General features: G+C 37.3%; 1 protein-coding gene and 1 pseudogene across 8 annotated transcripts in view; one reads left to right on the top strand and one right to left on the bottom strand.

Moving 5' to 3' along the window:
* ANKRD26 (ankyrin repeat domain containing 26) overlaps nt 1-20,418 on the bottom strand; it is a 73,948-nt gene that overhangs the window by 32,718 nt on the left and 20,812 nt on the right. For 2 of the 8 annotated variants that reach the window (XM_045505001.2, XM_045505004.2), the window contains exons 13-20: nt 19,927-20,025; nt 19,294-19,322; nt 19,035-19,107; nt 14,255-14,328; nt 13,089-13,243; nt 4,978-5,148; nt 3,150-3,183; nt 2,720-2,861 (exon numbers count right to left, since the gene is read on the bottom strand). In XM_045505001.2, the coding sequence (XP_045360957.2) occupies nt 2,720-2,861; nt 3,150-3,183; nt 4,978-5,148; nt 13,089-13,243; nt 14,255-14,328; nt 19,035-19,107; nt 19,294-19,322; nt 19,927-20,025 (777 nt within the window). The remainder of the gene's footprint in view (nt 1-2,719; nt 2,862-3,149; nt 3,184-4,977; nt 5,149-13,088; nt 13,244-14,254; nt 14,329-19,034; nt 19,108-19,293; nt 19,323-19,926; nt 20,026-20,418) is intronic. The other 6 variants (XM_045505003.2, XM_045505005.2, XM_045505006.2 and 3 more) reach the window with 4 other exon arrangements.
* LOC105079225 (cyclin-I pseudogene) lies at nt 9,465-11,378 on the top strand (annotated as a pseudogene).

Here is a 20,418-nt window from a genome sequence, read left to right as displayed (position 1 = left end):
ATCAGCCCCAGATGGAGTGCTACCTTGGATTCATCTAACTTGAGCACCACCATTCTTTTCAAGTAGCCATGGAACACTTACCAAAAAAGACTATATTCTGGGTCATAAAATGAATCATAATAAAAGGAGAAAGTCAAAAGAATTTAACTCAAAAAAAGTATATTCCCTGACCAGAAAGCAATCAAATTGAAAATCAAACAAAAATATCTCTGGAAAATAGTTGGAAACTAAATTACACACATCTAAATAACTTTTGGGTCAAAGAGGTAACAAAGAGATGAATTACAAAGTATTCTGAACTGAATGAAAATGAAAACATAATACATTACAATTTGTGGAATGCTGCTTACTTACAGGGAAATTTATACTACTGAATGTTTATATTGGAAAAGAAAGGTTTCAAATCAATGACCCTGGCTTCTACTATAAGAAACTAGAAAAAGAGAAAATTAAACCCAAAGCAAGCAGAAAAAAAGGAAATAATAAACATAAAAGATAAAATTAATGAGAAAGAAAAAAAGAAACAGCATGGAAAAAATGAATGAAAACAAATGTTTTCAGGAGATGAATAAAAATGATAAACCTCTAACCAGGCTGATAAAGAAAAATAGAGAAGGCACAATTTCAAGAATGAATTATGTGACATTGCTTCAAGATTCTACATATTAAAAGAATAACAAAGTAATATTATGAACATTATGTAAATAAATATGACAACTTAGATGAAGTGAGTAAATTCCTTGAAAGAGAGAAATTACCAAAGTTCAATCAAGAAAGAACAAATAAGCCAAACAGCCCTATAGCTTAAAAAAAAAAACAACAAAGAAAAAAAAACTGAAGTCTTATTTAAAGACCTTACCACAAAAAAAAATTCCAGGCCCAAATGGTTACACTGGTGAATTCTACCAAATATTTTAGGAAAATTTAATACCAATTCTACACAAACTCTCTTCAAAAAATGAAAAGGAGAAATAAATCCTCATTCTGTGAAACTAGTATTCCCCTGAAAACAAAACTAGACAAAGGTATTAGAAGAAAGAAAACTAATGTCATGAAAATTGAGGTAAAAATTCTAAATAAAACATTAGCAAATTAAATCCAACAGTACATTAAAAGGATAATTCGTTATGATCAAATGGATGTATTCCAAGAATGCAGGGCTGTTTTAACATTTAAAAAGCAATTAATGTTATTCACCATATTAACAAATTAAAAAAGAAACACCATATGATCAGTAGATAAAAAGAGGCACTTGCCAAACCTCAACATCTATTCTTGATAAAAAAAAAAATTCCAGCAAACTAGGAATACAAGGGAACTTCTTCACTATGATAAAGATCTATGACAACCCTACAGCTGACACCATATGCAATGGTAAAAAATTGAATGCTTTTCCCAGAAGGTAAGGAACCAGACAGGAATGCCTTCTCTTACTCCTTCTATTCAGCACTATAGTAGAGCCAGTACAATTAGGCAAAATAAAGAAACAAAAAGCATCTGGATGGGAAATGAAGAGGTAAAACTGTCTGCTAATCAGCAGGGAATATGATTACATAGTGTGAGTCAGCCAATTCCAACCTTTGGGCTGGGTTGCTTGCTTTGGTAAATAAAGTTTTACTGAAACACAGCCATGTCCATTAACTTGTGTATTGTCTATGGCTGCTCTCATGGTACAGAGGCAGAGCTGATTAGCTGTGACAGAGAATATATCGGCTGCAAGTCTTAAATGTGAACTATCTTTCGTGAGATAGTAGTTTAAACAAGAAAAAGCTTCCACCTTTGGTTACATAGAAAATCTAAGAGAATCCACAAGAAGTCTACTAGAACTAATAAATGAGTTTAGTAAGATCAGAGGGCACAGAGTCAGGATACAAAAATCAACTGTATTTCTATAATCAGAATGAACAATCAGAAATTAAAAATCAAAATATATTATTTGAAAATAAATAAGTAAATAAATAAATAGACTATATTACTTACAACTGCACTGAAAAATAAGAAATACAGGTAAACTCATAAAAGATGGAAAGATACATACATTAAAAACTCTAAAATATTACTGAGAAAATTAAGGAAGACCTATATAAGTGGAGAAATAAACCTTGTTCAGGGGTTAAAAATTCAATATTGTTAAGAAGTCAGTTTTCCTCAAATTAATCTACAGAGTCAACATAATCCACATCTAATTTCCAGAAGACCATCAGACTTTTTTTAAAAAAAAGAAATTGACAAGCTGATTCTAAAATTCATGTGGAAAGAAGGGTAATAAAATGAAACAAAATGAAGCCAGAGGACTGTGGCCTTTAACCACGGAGCTATGAGAAGCAGTAGATGGATTTTAAGCAAGGGGGTAACATGTTGAGGTCTGAATTTTAAAAACTATCTAGTAATCATGGCCGCAGTGTAGACCAATGTTCCAGGAGGTGGAACGGCGGAGAAGAAAGTCCTGAAGTGATTTCAGTGTTCTAGGAGGGAAGTAGTGATACCCTGACCTTGGGTGAAGGCGTAGGAGCAGCAGAGTCAACAGAAAGCACAGTGAGTGGGAACAGTCACAGCCCCCGGCTGGCAGCGCACAACACATCTGATTCTGCTTTAACACAAAGCATGTTTCTGAGATGCAGCGGACTGTAACATATCCGTGCTATCTGGGGCAGTACTAGGTGTGCACACGTTACCACGAGATACTTAAAAAGGCTTTGTAGTCATACAGGGGTCCTACCTTTACACTCCAGGCCAAGTTGTTCCATTAACAACAGGGTATTCTTATAATTAGGGAAAAGCAATTCGCAGTCCTCGGAAGCCGTTTCTGATGACAGAGTTAAGTCATCGAGGTCATCCACAGAACTAATTTGCTCTTTGACCTACAGATAAATAATAGTATTTCACAGTGTCTCCAACATAGTTATAAAATATGCCCAGTGTACAGAGGTGATAAATAGCCATCTTTTTATGAAAGCAAAAACACGGACACTTCTTGAAAGAACTGATTTTTATCAAAAGGATAACTTTATGAACAGTGTTTCTAAATAATTTTTTTCAAAGTAAATGTCTCTACAACAAAGGAGGAGTTTCTGTTTTTCCACTCTACCTTTCATAAATTATTTTTTTTACTACAGGATAATATTGTTATAATTAATTTTTTACTATACCTTGTCCTTTTCAGTAGATGTTTCCTTTGCAGACCTAAAAAATAAAAACAAGCATTTCTTTTCAGCCAAATATTAATTACTTAAAATACAAGGAATATCTAAACCTATTATTTTTTATATAAACTCTTTGCATTGCTAATTAATTTTCTTTGAAAGGGATCAAACAATAAATAGAAAGAGTAACATTAAAGGACAAAGAAAGTATACCAACAATAATAATATTAACAAAGTTTTAAATTTGGATCAAGCTGACAGTCAAAGGAAAAGGAAAAACAAAAGGTTACTTGCATTATTTGATAGGAAGAAATATACCAGGGTCTTCTTGATGTTGTCATTTTCAATAAAAACTAGATTTTATGGCACTAAAGCCTATTTGGAAAGTATTATTTAAGTCCTTATAGGAAAGAAACTCTTTCCTAATAATCATGATATTAGCTTTGGAGGACTTAATATAAAACTGCTATGCATGATTATCAGCACTTTACATGTCTTACAGGCATTTAATCCTCACAACAATCCTGGGAGGCAGGTAATACATTAGCTACTTTACCCAGAAAGAAGATGAGGCACAGAAAGGCTAAGTCACTTGCCTAAGCCCCTTTGTCTGCCCAGAATTTCAACCCAGGCAATCTGGCTTCAATACTTGTGGTTCACAATATGCCAAGAAAATAATATTTATTTTTAAGTGTTTTTAAGTAATATCATAGCAAATTAATCTACATTATCATTCCATGTCTAGCTGTAATTATAAATAACAATTTCTGAATCTTACACCTATTTTTTAAAAATAAAAAGACTTTAGACCTAGGCAATATTGGAAATCTACTTTCAATAAAGATTTTCTTTTGCTAAAGAAATTTATCAGCAGGCATTCATTATCCATTCAGCTGTTTATTTATGCATTTGACATGTCCTTATGGAGCAAACAAAACATGTTAATGACACGTTTGGTACAAGAATGATGGCTTTTGTAATTTAGAACTTAGTACTCCAAAAGTAAACATTGTGATAAATTATTAATAGTTTATTATTCTATTGTATATAAACAAAATCTTCCCCTTTTCCCTAGAATCTAAACAAATATTAAGTTAATCTGGTATCTTAGAATACCATACAAAACCATAGACACTCATAATGATACTGTCAAAGACACTATAACATCTAGATTCATCAAGGAATGATTAAATCCTATTCAGTATGGCCTAAGTGTTTGTATAGTTATTATGAATATATAATTTTTAAAAATCTATGTATGATAGTGTAACTTTTAAGTCATTATCTGCATATTCAATTGTGTAAGAATATTACACTTCAGAACCAATGAACAAGCCCTAACCATAAAACTATACATGAATAGAAGTGTTATGGATAATTAGTTTACTGTAATATTTTAAAGATAATGTAAGACAATAAATACACTTTCTAATACTGGAAATGCAAACAAGATTAACTTGAAAAATGATTCTATGGAATCATTTCCAACAGCATACAGACATGCTCTAAAAACTATCATCTAAACATTAAACTCCCTTGAGCCCCACATTCCTCTTCAGCTACCATCCAGTCCTCTCCTGCCTTTCCAGTGAATGTTCTCTAAGGAGCTGTTTACACGGATTCACTACAGCCCGGCTTCCATGGGGACTATTTATTGAAACTACTTCCGGTCAAAGGCATTTGTCTTCATCTTAACCTCTCGGCAGTGTTTGTCTGAGATAGTTGAGAATTCTGTTGCCTTGGCCTGTCCACTATATTCTGCTGTTCTATATCCAGAGAAGGTAATCACTGCTCATATTTCTTCACCTAGAAATAAAGAATTTGTAGATTTTACCTGCCATCATCTTGATGTACTTCACTTAAACTGCTGTCATCATTCTCTTGTAGGAGACCACCAGCCAGTGAGTCAGCCTTCTCAAACACTGGTGAAATCACAGATGCTTTGGATGTCCATTTTTCATTTTCATTTTTCTTTAATTCCTTCATATCCAAGCCAGGACTGCTACTTTAAAAAAAAATCCATTAAAAACCCAATTTTTTGAAAAATAATTCTACTAATAAATAAAAAAAATTTTTCGTAAAATTCCAGCTCTTACCCATCTTAGGTCATTTATTAATTCACAAAACAGTTATGAAGTAGCAACCATATGCAAGGAAATATAAATTCTTGCTTCAAAGACAGATATACAATTATGATACAATGTGATATGTAAGAGCTGACACATGGAAAGCAACAACTGAGCATAAAGAAGCCTTTACAGAAGAGGGGAAATAAATAGGAGGTCATGAGGAAAAGAAATGGGAGAAAATTATTCTACTTAGAGATTATAATGTGAGCACAAAGATTAGACACATGGCATCTAGGTGTGTCCTAGGAAATTGGAAGGAAGAATACAAAATACATGGAAGCCAAGTAGAGAGATGAGCCTGGGAAGAAACTCTGAACAAAATCAAATGCTACACTAAAAAAAAGCTGGAGTTCACTGCCTAAAAGCAATGACTCTTACACAAGGGAGTAATAATTAGGTTTGTACTATAATTTTCTATTCTGTTTTAAAATATAATAATGATTACTTTAAATGATTTTTTAAAAAATAATATGAAGTACATACAACATGAAAGAATAAATCAAGGAAATACCTTGAGGGGAAACATTTACTTTTAAAACACATGTTGGGGTAACATCAGCATCATGGCTGAAAAAGGTACCTTATCATGTCCCCTCAACACTTTGGCATCCATCCACAAACAAGGTGGCTTTGCAGGAGTTGTGGGATCTGGCACCATACACTAAGGGACCTGGGAAGAGTCCTGCCCACCCATGTGTCAGGAAACAGACATACAGACCACATCCCAGCTGCAGACCCTGCATGGCTCATGAACTAGCTCCAGCCACTCTTACCATGTCCAGGGAACCCCTGGAAAACACTGTCTTAGATAATCACACACAGACAAGAGAGCCTTTGTGGAAATCCATGTTTCCAGGAGAGAAGTTCCAGCACACCACTGGAGCAAAAAAATACAAGTCTAGACACCTTGGAGAGGGCGGTTATTAAAGACTGGAAGAGGTGACTGCTACTTCCAGTGCAAAGACAGCAATACAAAACTTCAAGGAATGTGAAGAATCAAGAAAAAATGACCCACCAAAGGATCATAATAATCTTCCAGGAACCAATCCCAAAGACATGGAGATCTGCAATCTACCCATGAAGGATTCAAAACGGTAGTTTTAAGGACACTCAGTGAGCTACAAGAAAACACAGAAAGACTGCAACAGAATCAGTAAGATACATAAATAAAATGAGAAGTTTAACAAAGAGATCGAAACCAAAAAAAAAAAAAAAGAACCAAATGAAAATTCTGGAGCTAAAGAATACATTGAATGATAGGGAAAATGCAAGAAAGAGCACTGACAGTAGAGTGGATCAAGCAGAAGCAAGAATGGGTGGTTAAGAGATAGGAACTCTGCCCCCTCAGCCTCACCCAACTCCCTGCCCGCATCCCAGGGTTTCTTTCTACCCTGGGGTTCTCCGTGCCTCTCACTCTCCTCTCTACTCGCCTCCTCCCTCATCCCAGGTTTAGCAGGCATCCATCATTTTCTGCCCAGGCATCCCCGCCCCCCAACGCTACCATCGCCACTGTCTCTTCTTTCTAGTCTCCTCCGCTCCCCACCCTCTCCTCTCTTCTGGAGAGGAGGGGGAGGATGAAGAACCCTTGCCTCAGCTGAGGACCCCAGGAGGCTCAGGACCAGAGCCCATGACCTCCCCAGTCCTGAGCGGCCTGTCTTCGAGGAGTCCGGAAGCAGGGTGCCTGGTGGAAGAGGCTGAGGAGACTGCCGCAACCTAAAGGCCCGCCCAGCCGGGAGCTGCCAACCTGCTGGTGGTGGGAGCCATGGCCCTCCTGGACCTCAGCCTGGCGTTCCTGTTCTCCCAGCTCCTCATCTGAGGCTCCTTCCTGGCCTAGTTCTGGCTTCGGTCGCTGCCTGTTCATTCCTCTGACCTGCCTTTTTCTCTTCCTACTCCTGGTTGTTTTTTCTCCTATCTTTCTTTCTCTTCTCCCTTTGCTTTATTTTCTGTCCCTCTCGGTTTCTATCTCTTGCTTTTTCTTTCCCTTCCTTCTTTCAGATTCTCTCATTTCCTCTGGCTCCTTCTCTGTCGTCCCCATTTCCTTCCCCATCCACCCCTTCTCTCTCTAGATTGTTTACATATGAAGGGCTTTTCTCCCTCAGAGTCTCTCTCTTCTCTAAGACATACAATTCTAAGTCAGACCATTGCCCCCTCCCCACCTTTTCTTTAGACCTGAACTTCAATGAGGGTGGGGGTTTGGTGTCCTGAGGAGTCTCCTGGAAGCTGAGTGAAAAGGAAGAAGAAAATTGAGAGGGGTATACTATATACTGGGGAAGACTATACTGGGCAAGGCACTGGCTGAGCTGCTGTGACTCCCTGACCCAAGGGGCCTGGCATCCCTCTTGAGGCCTCGTGAAAAAGCTGGAGGGGTTGCAGCCTCCATCTCTGACCCTGGAGGATCCTACCTCACCTCCAGGCACTGAGCTAGGGTCTTGCCTAACTCCATCCTTCCCTGAAGGAAATAAGGGGAATGAAAAATCCAAGTGCTCCCAGCATCTTCTCCCTCTTTCTTTCCTCAATAGCCAGCCCCTCGTCCCACCCCCTAGGGTGGCACGGCACGTCAAGAGCAATGTGTAAAGGAAGGAAAATGTCCAATGTGGCCAAGTCCACACCCTGACCTCTCCCACCCTTCTCTCTCCCCCTAAAACTTTATTTGGTTGGTCTGGACTCACTTGTGGCCTTTGATTAAATTTCTGAGGGGCCTGAAGAAGACATTTCTACTGCAGAGGGTTAGAGGCAGCTGAGCAAGGACCCCACTCCCCAACTCTGGCAGTGGGGGTGGGGGAAGGGGGGAGGCAATTCTGGAGACTGAACAAAGTAATAGGAGCTTACAGGGCAGAAGAAGCTGTTTAGTAGTCTCTAAATGGATTACATCCCTTCCCCTAACATATCAGAATCTTGTGAAATGGGAAAACAACAGAAGGAGGCTGATCAAAGGAAGCCAATCTCTCCAGGCAGGGCAGAGGTGGGAGTCAACCCGGGGTGCGAGGTGGGTGGAGAGCCCTGTTTGAGGTGGTGGCTGATCCCAGGTACTAGCTTTTCCCCTGGGGGCAGGAAGCCCTAGGAAGGAGGGGACTGTCTGGTCCCTGGAGGATCTTTCCTCCCTCCCCTGCATGAGGCAAATGCAAGCTGCCTGCCAACCCCCTCCCTCAAGAAATGGCCTTGCCTGGGAATGCCCACCACATACAACCTCTTCTTTTTTCTAGTCAAACTGTTTGCTCCTTGGCCTGCCTCCCTCCTTCCTCCCCTCTCAACCTTTACTTCTGATTTCTATTTCATGGAATTTGGGATTGAAGATAAACTACAACAGTGCCACCAACACCAAGTCTTGCAGGAAAAAAATACAAAGAAATTAAACAAAAAAAAATTAAAAAGTTAAAAAAAAAAAAAAAAGAGAGATAGGAGCTCTGAAATTATCCAGTCAGAGAAGGAAAGAAAAAAAAAATGAAAAAGTGTGAAGAAAACCTACGTGAATTACCAGATACCATCAAAAGAAATAATTCATAAATTATTGCAGTTCCAGAACGAGAAGATATGGAGAAGGTGGCAGAAAGCTTATTTAAAGAAAAAATGGCTGCGAACTTCCTAAACCCAGGGGGAGATCTGGATATCCCAGGTCCTAAAGCGCATAGGTCACCAAACTCAACTGAAAGGCATCCTCGCGCACCTCGAGCGCCTCGAGCGCACGGGGCAGCGCCTCGGCCCGGCGTTTTCCTATTTCCCCTTCTTTGTTTTCCGTTTTCCCCTTACCCCTCCCTTTCCCCAGGTCCCCTGGGAGGCACTTCCCCACAGGGTGGTGGGGGAAGAGCTGGTCTCACCCTCACCTCTCCCAACCTCGCTGTCCTCTGGCGACAGGGAACCCCATCCCCACCCCGGCACCAGCCGTTGCCGCTAGAGGAGCGGGGCCGCCGGCCTCTGGACTGGGATTCGCTGTCTGCCCCACGGTCCCCGGCCATGTGGCCGAAGCCAGCGCCCTCCGGCCGGGTCCCCCTTTCCTCCAACTCGGTCTGCTCATCCTCGTCCAGCACGCCCCACTGAGGAAAATGAGGCGGTAACTGCCAGTAACCGCCACTGGAAGAACCCGCTTTAGCTCTGCGGGGTGGGGGGGGGGAGTGGGGAGAAGGGGCCCTGGGACGGGGAGGAAGAGGTGTGGGAGGGGAGGGGACTGGGGGGTGGAGGGGGAGAGGAGGGAAGGGGAGGGGAAGGAGGAGAAGGTCCCTACATCGAGCTGGGTGGCAGGCAGAGCCAAAGGACATCATGAAGCTTCCAGGGCCTTTGGAAAACCAGAGATTGTCTTTCATGTTGGAAAGGCAATCTCTAGGGAAGCCCAGATGTAGAAGGTGAATGTGCAGAAAATGCCTCCAAATCAGAATGTTTCTCTAGCCCAGAGAGAGGAAGTGATTCAGTGGTTGGCCAAACTCAAGTACTGATTCAATCTTTGCCCAGAAACATCTGCGCTGGCTGGTAGTCTTTGGACAGATTCTTAGCTACTGTAAAGGCCCACCCAAAATACATGAGTTGTATTGCAATCAGCTGTGATTTCCTAGCTACCAGGGCTGCTGAGGAGGACGAGAACCCCAGCACTGAAGGTGTCGGCAGGAGAGAGTTTCTGTGGGTGTTCTTCCTCCGGGATTCTGAGGAGGGAGAGAGTCGTTCTGGACAAGTTGAATTGGGACCTTTGCACAGGCACACCCCGGATTTTCTTCACATTTTCCACGCCACTGCAGTGTCAACTGGGCCGCAGTTACTTTTTAGTTTGCCCAGACTGAGCCCATCTCAACATCTGGCTGTCCTCACCAAGCAACTACTTCACTGTAGGGCCTGCAGCCAACTTCTGCAATTCAAAGGATCCATGCTTACTCTGGCCATGGTCAGTCTGGAAATAGAAAAAATCATTTCTGATGGGCTTCCTCTTACAACTGAAAGGCTTCAGGAAGCACAGATGGATAGCTCCCAGCTGACCCACTGTTGGGAGTCTGAGGCACGTCACCTTTCTACTCTGCAGTCTTCCCTGCCTCGAAATTCCTTATGTCTACCATCCCCTCCAATACACCCTGGTGACCTGTGACAAAGGACTGTTCCGATTACATCCCTCCTCTGCCCTAGGCCCAGATTTCTCCAAGGACAACAACAAACCAGAAGTGCCAGTCAGAGGTCCAGCAGCCTTCTGCCATCATCTCCCAGCTGCCAATGGGTGCAAGCACACCTCTGCTACGTGCACCACAGAAGAAACGGAAGTGGACAACTTCCACGATGCGATCAAATGGCTCCATAATGAAAATAATGCTTCAGAAAAATGGGGGGTTCTGTGTGTGACACTGATCTATCAAGGCAAGAGGGACATACTTCCCCTGGTCCACCTTTGCAGCCTGTTTCTGTCATGTAGCTTCAAGTGTCACCTTCAAGTGCAAACTAAGGAAGATGACTCTGGGGATGGGAACGTGGAAAACCAGGAGAGGCTATATAAAGGCTATATAAAACTTATGAGGCTGATTCGAAATGAGCCAGAAAAAAATCCCTGTTTATTTGAATGGCTAATTATAATTCAACATTATTTAAGCACTTAAAGACCAAAAACAGTGTAAAATTCAAGATCAAAAAAAATTTTTTTTAACTAAATTTTAACTAAAATTTTAACTAAAAAAATTTTTGTAGTATTTGTTAGTTCCACTTTTCTCTGTAAAATGTAATGTAGATTACCCTGTGTCAGAAATTCAGTTTTTTCTTTTTTAAGTTCTAAAATTCCTAGCTAGCAAATCTTGTCGCAGAATCCTGATTTAATTTTTGTCTTGTTTTGTTCTCCTTCTTTGAACACTTAATAATTTTATGTACGTTGATCTATCACCTGACTTCCACTGATGAGGAAACCCTCAAAATTATTTTTTAACAATTTAGTGAACAAGCCAAAACATGGAAACAGCCTAAATGTCCATCAACAGGTGACTGGATAAAGAAGATGTGGTATATTTATACAATGGAATACTACTCAGCCATAAAAACCGACAACATAATGCCATTTGCAGCAACATGGATGCTCCTGGAGAATGTCATTCTAAGTGAAGTAAGCCAGAAAGAGAAAGAAAAATACCATATGAGATCGCTCATATATGGAATCTAAAAAACAAAAACAAAGCGTAAATACAGACAGAAATAGACTCACAGACAGAGAATACAGACTTGTGGTTACCAGGGGGGTGGAGGGTGGGAAGGGATAGACTGGGATTTCAAAATTGTAGAATAGATAAACAAGATTACACTGTATAGCACAGGGAAATATACACAAAATGTTATGATAACTCACAGAGAAAAAATGTGACAATGAGTGTGTATATGTCCATGAATGACTGAAAAATTGTGCTGAACACTGGAATTTGACACATTGTAAAATGATTATAAATCAATAAAAAATATTAAAAAAAAACAATTTAGTGAACAAATTATTCATATAACAGCCATGTTTAGTCCATGATTCAAAGTAATTCAAAGAAAAAGCTACTTCAGAATTGCCTCATATGAATCAGAGGTAGTAATAGAAAAAGGATTCCCATGACCATGTTGATTTTTGTTTGTCTCATTTTAATTTCTAGAGTTTGGAAACAAAATTATTTTCATTTTTGTTTATTTTAAATTGAAGCTTGAAAGTGGCATGTGATTAGGACACTCAGATTTATTGAAAGCATTTTTGACGTTTGTATAAAAGAATTTGATAAAGTTAATATATCCAGATGCTCATCAAAGAAACATGTTCTGTAACAACTAAAATTGATTTTTTTTTTTTTGACAACTGATCAGTTCACTCATTTATAATCAGTAGGAGAGGCTGTCTAGATGTTGGGGCAGCTCTCTGATTTGGGTGACATGTAATAACTGAATTAAGTGCCCTAGTTTTATGTTAAGCTATTAGGATTTTCTTGATAAAAGTTAATCCCCCTGCATCCCCAGCCTACTTATATTTCTCTTAACAACTTTTGGATCCTGAGTTCCCTGCATGGTCTGAAGAAGGTATTGCAGTCAGAACCATGTACTGATGGCAAAAGCCTCTGATAGCAATAAAAGCTGTCAAGGAAGGAAGGAAGGAAGGAAGGAAGGAAGGAAGGAAGGAAGGAAGGAAGGAAGGAAGGAAAGAATGAAAGAAAGAAAGAAAGAAAGAAAGAAAGAAAGAAAGAGAGAAAGAAAGAAAGAAAGAAAGAAAAAGAAAGAAAGAGAGAGCGAGAAATCCTCACCAAGAGACATTACAATAAAACCATCAAAAATCAAAGACAAAGAGAATCTTAAAAATAGCAAGAGAAAGGCCTGTAAATTAAAAGGGAACCCCCATAAGTCTATCAATGGATTTCAAGAGAGTAGATTGACATATTCACAGTGCTTTAAAAAAAAAAAAAAAAAACAAAAAAAAAAACCTGCCAACCAAGAATATTCTATCCAGAAAAGTTATCTTCCAGAAATGGATAAAGAAAGTTTCCCAGACAAACCAAAGCTGAGGTAGTTCATCACCATTAGACCTGCCTCACAAGAAATGCTGCTGAAAAGAGTCTTCAAGCTGAAAGGAAAGGATGCTAACTAGTAACATAAAATATATGAAAATATATAATGCACTGGTAAGAGTAAATAAACAGTCAAATCCAGAATACTCTCAAAGTGTAATATGGAGGCATGTTAAGCAATTAACTCTAGGATTAAGGCAAAAGGGCAAGAGTATTAAAAATAACTATATCCCTAGTGAAATACAAAATCTATTAATCATGAACATTAGCTCAAATAGAAGTCATTTTATAGGAAAATAACAACTATCTATTGTTAAATGTTGATATAGGCTTACCTATCAGAATCTCCATTCTCCACAGTAGGAAACTGCTGGTTGTTAGTTTTTCCATTCTTGCTCTGCTGAATTAATCCACTGTCCTCACTGGCATCACACATGTTTCCTGATCCTTCCATTTCACTACTTCTGTGCTTCTCCTTTTCTTCTTCAACCTTTAATGAAAGTTTGATATGAAGGATAATTATTATTACTTTATTCATTATACAGACTTTTGTTTTTTGTTTTCATTCATTTTATCATTTGACTCAAAGTTTGCCCTGATTTAAGTTACTCTTAAACTAAGAAGTGAAAATTAACTTGCCTTAGCCTGAAGTAGGGGAGAAACATGAACTCACAAACCTACTTTTGTCACTGTTTGTTTGAACTAAACAATTCATACATGTTAAATTTACCAAGAATTAATTGGGAGATTAGATTTTTTATGTTACAAAGGCTTCCTCACTAAAAAATATTTCACCTCACATACCTTAAATAGTTAGCCCCTCCAGTACATGTGAAGATTTTTTTTTAAGGACTAATAACTGGAGAATAGGAAACTTTAAATTACTAGGAGCCAAAATCAAATAACATCAGTCAGAAAGAGAAACAAATTCCTAAATTTTAATGCAAATTATATATTATGATAGTGTTATATATCAATACATATTCTCCGCTTCCATCCAGTTATGTTATATTCTAATATCCACTAATAAGAGTGAATAAAAGAATTTTTAATAATATTTACTGATTTCCTACCCTGAAATGAAATAAATTAGAAAGTTACTATTTGTTCCCTGATAACAAAAGTCTAATTCTGGGGGGTTTGATTCTCTTAGTAGGCAGTTGGGTTGACTCTATGACCCCCATGCTCTCCCTGATTATAGATTCTGAAGTTAACTACATAGAGATCACAGGACAGAATAAATCTTTCATCTTGGCATTAATGACTGGCAATTTGAAACTGCAAATTTTGGACCACTGGGAGTTTATCTATAAATTATTATAGATCCTAACAATATTTTAAGTTTGTAACTAAATAAAATGCTATAAAAACTAAATATTAAATTACTATCTATTGACTCTAAAAGGCTAGTTTGAAAGGCGATTTCTTTTGACCTGTGTTATGTTACTGAAGCACTGAAAACAGTATTAAGCCAGAAATTTAAATTTACATTTTTACATACCTGTGAGTGGTTATTTTCACTTCCATCAACTCTTTCTTTCTCTTCCTCGGATGTCATTTCTAAGTCTAGTTCTGCTGACAAATGTATACATTTAGTTAAAATTAACTACTTAAAACAGTTAGATAAAAGGCATAATCTTTATAAAAGTAGGTTAAAAAAATTTCATCAATTGACAGTTCAAGCTCAATCTTTAGCTGAATAGTTACTTCTTTAAGAAATACTTATAATTATCTAAAACTTCAACAAACTATTTGGGAAATACTAGACGTCTCCAGATTAAAGGCATACAAACATCTCAAAGTTTCATTCACAAATTCATCCACCAGACACGAACAAAACAAAGAGAAACAAAGCAAAACTTTAAAATATAGAACAATCATACAAAGTCACAATAGACTCTATTCTCTACCTCATAATAGTACCTTTTTAACAACACACCAATCTTCAACAGCAACATTATTCATGGTTTCCAAAATTACTATTTTTTTAATTTAATTTATTTAGTTTATTTGGGGGGAGGGGGAGTTAGGTTTACTTATTTATTTTTAGAGGAGATACTGGGGATTTAACCCAGGACCTTGTGTATGCTAAGCATGCTCTTTCTGACTTGAGTTACACCCTCCCCCCATTACTTTTTAGGCTTCTATCAATTCCTTAATCTGAAATGTTTTCCTCTACTATCCTGGCAAATTCCTTTGCATCTTTTAAGTCTCAGCCTGTTTCGTGAAGTCCTCCTTGATTATCGCTATGTTCCCCCAGAGAAATTGGGATCTCTTCCTTAGAGTTACCTTAATACATCACAAATTATTCTATTGTATCTTCATCAGCTGAACTGTAAACTATTTCTTTAAATGTCTATCCTCTTTGCTCCTACACTGTAGAGGACAAGCTCTTAAAATTATCTTTGTATAAATAGTTTTTATTTATTTTACTCAATAATTACTTATTAAGTTCCTGTTTTAGTAGTAGGCACTGGGGTTTAAAGAAGAATGTCAGGGATGGCTTTTCTATAGATAATGCCTGAGCTGAGGCTTAAACAGTGAGGTCAGCCAGCTTCCAAGGAACAGAGGGCAGGAAAGGAAGAGAGCACGCAAGGCTGGAGCAGGAAGGGAGAGACACACATGAGAGGGTCAACATTTGTGTAAAATACAGGGCAGGTGAGGAGGGAATCACAAGCAGCTCAGAACACCAGAGCAAAGGACAGACAGAGGGCAGTAGGGATGGAGAGCCAGGCAGAAGTCAGACCATGAAAGCCTTACCTGTCCCTGTAAGATGCCTGGAGATTAATATGCTTTAAAGAGTGGTTCATGGTCATACATGCACTTGAGATAGATCACTCTAAGTGTTGTGGGAGGGATTAACTTAAAGGGCATACAAATAAATGGAGGGAGAAAAATTTGAAGCCAATTAATATGAAAAAAAAAAAAAAAAGATGATGCAGGCCTGAACTGAGAGAATGTTTCCAGAAATATTTAGCCTATAAAATTATCAGGGCTACATAAGTTAAAATTTTATTTTAATAAATTTATAATAATAAAATAATATGATTTTATTAAATAAATAAATGCATGACTACTAGGTCCCTGGAGAACTAGAGTCTGCTTATTACTTTATAAAAGGTATCAACTGAGAAGAGACATGATGTACATGAACTATTTGCAGTTGCTTCCATTTCTCTTGTAGTTTTTCTGTTTCACATCTTCCTGTGTTGAGGGAGCTCATGTAGGTGTTTAAAGTCCTGCTTTCTGGATCTCCCGAGCTCATGAAGAAATAAGAGCCAACAAGTCACTTGTTTGGTTAAAAAAAACTGTGAGTTTATAGCTTGTAGTCACTACTGTAGGAGATAATTGAGAATCTTTTGTAAATATGACATTAATTCTACAGGTAAGGGAAGAAAAGAAGATGAAATTATAGGAGTAAAAATAATATTGTACGATTTTTTACTACAGCTCTGATCATATCACTGATTAAGGGCACTAAATTAATTGGTCTATAAAGTAGAACACATATCAGATGTGGTTAATCAATAGACTGGCTATCTTAGCAGAATTAGAATTGATATTCCATATATTATTTTTAAGTGATAAAGGACTCCTTAAAAACCAATATCCTTTGTGACCTATTAAGCCATTAAAGTTGATATACCATGTGGACACAGTTAAGAAGGAGGTCCTGTGTAGCAAATTCCACTACCACTGGGAAAGCCACTTCTAAAATACAGACAGTCATAAAAAAATACTAGAAATATTTTGATATTTAATCGTAGAGGTTTTTTTAGTTACAGTGAATACAGTTGTAACTAAGATTTTTAAATTCAGAGCTAGGTAAAAATAAAGCTAAGACACCATATTTTGAATCTTTGGATGTCCACCTAGATTTCCCTACTAGTCCCAAAGTTCTAAACATAACCCTGCTGCCCAATCTCATGTATACTAAATACTAGCCTAAATGAAATGAATTTACTTTCTCCTGATTTTCTTTGCTATTTATCACATTGCTTTGGTCAGAAGAAGGATGCAAATGTCATGCTAAAAGGTATTGTCTGGTTGTAGATTACATAAAGAGAGAAAACACAAAGGAGATTTTGCTGCAAAATGATTTCTGCAAAGTCAGAATATGGTGAAGCCATGCAGAGGTAGCCTACTACTAGTTCTCTGTGCTGTTTCATTACCTTCTTTGCTTTCTCTGCTTTCTGGCAGCTGTGATTCACACAGGTCAGGGAGCACTGAATGCCCTAGCAGAAACACAGCTCCAATACTAATCTTGTCTTTATCTATTAAGGTCATCTGTCTCAATTCTGTGGATGCTGACTGATTTGTGATCATTGATCGTGATACCAATGGACACTTATCATCAACTTTCAAATGCCCGGCTGTTTGACAAGTCTCATCACTGAGGCTCAAACTAGTAGCATCCCAGTCTGAAAAGTCTGAAAACACAGTTTCCATTTATCAGAACATGAGTAATAACACACTTCTCTCTCCAGAGCAGCAGCCTCAAGTCCTCCTCTCCTCCAAACACACTACTCCTTCACAGCTTATTGTATTTTACATGTCATTGCTGTTAATATAGGTAACTATTGTCTCTCATTTTTTTCTACTTTTAATTTTCTGGTATTACTTACTTGGATTCACTCATCAATCTCTATATTCCATAAGCGCTTTATGAATAATTATGATTCTTCAACATATGAAGTTTTTTATTAACAAAACTTATGTCTAACCATTTACTGGATGTTTAAATATGCATGACAGTATTGTGTTCTAGACACATGGGTTTTAAAAAATCTTTTAATGTATGGTACTACTTTAATTACAATGAGACGGTCTTTCCTCAGTGTACCAGTATATTCAGAACTTGTTTCTTAAGCCTTGGATAAACTTTATAAATTTACATAAGGATAGCCTTGACTGACTAATTTTTTTCATATAAAAATAGCATAAGTCTAGGTACAAACTAGATCCAAAGAGCACAGAGTACCATGAGACAGGAAATAAATATATAACAAAAATATTTTCCTTTTTAAAAAAAATTAAATTGTCAGATTTAAAGTTTTTAAGACAAGTCAAAGAAAAAAAAAGGCAAGAAATGTAGAAGTGAAACTTTAAAGCTCGTTTCATCACAAGGGCCCTTTTATCATTTCACACCCATGAACCCTGTATATGGTTTAAAACAGCAGTTCTCAAGTGTCATCTGAGAAGCCCTGAAGTCCCAAGTTCCCTCCATCCAGGGAGTCCAGGAGGTCAAAACAATTTTCACACTAATACTCAATGCTATTTTCATTCTCATTCTCTGTTAAGTGTGCAGTGGAGGTTTCCAGAGACATGACATGTGATAACATCATAGCTCTGATGGCTAAAAGGAATGTGTGATTGTGTGTGCTTGTATTTTAAATCTTTCAGTTTTATTTTCTAATATAGTAAGCACCAATGGATACAACCTACTTAAACAAAAGTTCTTCAGAACTCTCAATTTTTTAATAGTATAAAAAAATCCAGGCAGCCGCTCACCTGAGTCTGCCTGCTCTCCCCTTGAGAGTGTACTATCCATGCCTTAATGAATCCTCACTTTACTTTAAAAAAAAAAAATCCTAAAGCCAAAAATTTTCAAAATTACTGTTCTAAAAGATTATGTCTACCTAATATTAAGGTATGATTAATTACTTCCATCATTCTTAATAATCAAAGACACCACACACATACACACACACTCTGCTAATCAAAACATCTGGTTGGTTTAAGATCTTTGGGGGTAGGGAAACAGCTCAGTGGTAGAGCACATGCTTAGCATATACAGGGTCCTGGGTTAAATCCCCAGGACCTCCCTGAGTGAATGAATAAATAAATAAACATCATCAATGTAACAATACTAAAATGAAATTATTAAATTTGAAATACGACTGACATGTTAGCAAGTGAAGCTCTATGTAGAGGTCAGAATTCATTTAAGCATTTTAAAACACTGGAAAAATCTTAGTGTCTAATAATTAATCTTTCAGAGTCCCTAAGTATAGGGATTCCAAACTGAGAACTTTAGTGTATGCCAACATAAATAGAAACATCTGAGTTAAAGCTTACATCTTAAAAGTCTATTTTTCTCATGCTTGTAAATATCTTTTTTCAAACAAGGATACCAATAATAACATCTGCCTTATTTAATGTCACATCTTTCAATTACATTTGCAAGAAAAACAAAAAGGATTAGGAATGAGAAGACTGTGAGCACTTCAAATATTTTAATTTACTTCTTTTCAGAGTTAAATTTGTACTGCAAAATTTACCTGATCTGGATGCTTGTAAATCCTTCATTCCTCCAGTTTTACTAGGAACAGAATCCTTCACTCCAACTGCACACTGAATGGGTTTTGAAACAAACTGATTAATAAATAATATACATTTGATACAATCTGTAGTAATAATTCAAGGGGGGGAGGGTCTAGCTCAGTGGTAGAGTGCCTGCTTAGCATGCACAAGGTCCTGGGTTTAATTCCCAGTACCCCATTAAAAAACAATTCAAGATAAAAGTATAAAAGTTCTTACCTTCAAGTGGGGATATTTTTCAGTAGAATCTAAAAGCCAAAAGGGACACATATCAATTACATGTAAATATGAAAGCCAACTATATATTCATGCAGAGTTAGTACTGAGCGCAATCCTCATGCTTGCTTTGGAAATTAATACATTAGGTTTTGGTGTTTTGTTTTTGAGGGGCAGTTAGGACAGCAACAAGACCGAAATATGAATCCATTATAGATACTGAATAAAGAACAAGAATATAGGTTTAACAAAACATGCACTTAAAATTTCAAAAGTACGATTATGTTTCAAATGACTTTATAAAATAGAAAAGTGCACATATACTAATGTGAACATGCTGATTGATGAGGAGAAAAGTGAGCTTTAATCAGAGGAACAAATCATGGCTCCAAGAAGACAAATGTGAAAGCTGATGGTAAAATGCAACAGCGTATCTTTAATGCGATTGACACCATTAGACTACAAGTATTTATCATGCTCTTCAATTTGTCTTGTAATTTAGGAAGTCCACAGTTGTGATGGCAGTTCATTTGAATGTGCAATTCACTTCTCGTCAGACAAAGTGTGATGAATTGATCAGCTTGGATACACACTTGTAGAATAATAGCTCATAAAAATATTCATTTTTTTCCATACCCATGTGGGCTACTGGTATGCCTACATTCCTTGGGTCCTCTAGTTTAGCCATCATAAGGTTTCTTGATCCACTCATGCAAGAAGGTATATAAGACACATCTAACAAATAATGTACATTAAGTTTTCAATATTGAAATACAATGATCAAAAAGGAAAAAATAAATTTAACTGCCACAGAATTATTAGATATTAAGTCTTCTATATTTCAAAATCAGCATAGTATTTACTGAAAGTAACAATATTAGCATTTAGGGAATTAATTCTATTAATTTCTTTTGTTTCCAAAATTAGTTTGGTTTGCTGTATCATGCTAATACTTAGAAGGATTTTTGTGAAACAACTATCTTATCAAAAAATTAGCTATCCTTAAAAAAAAAAAAAGCCAATATTTCTATATTCAAATTAATCTCATTTAAAAAACAAATACCAATGCAACATATATTTTTGATGCCTGATAGGAGTTGTGGCTGTGATTTACCCCAATTCTAGCCC

Source organism: Camelus bactrianus, chromosome 35, assembly GCF_048773025.1.
Source record: "Camelus bactrianus isolate YW-2024 breed Bactrian camel chromosome 35, ASM4877302v1, whole genome shotgun sequence".
NCBI classification, from domain to species: domain Eukaryota; kingdom Metazoa; phylum Chordata; class Mammalia; order Artiodactyla; family Camelidae; genus Camelus; species Camelus bactrianus.
Note: the sequence above shows the minus strand (reverse complement) of the source record. Positions and strands in the feature narration are given on the sequence as shown.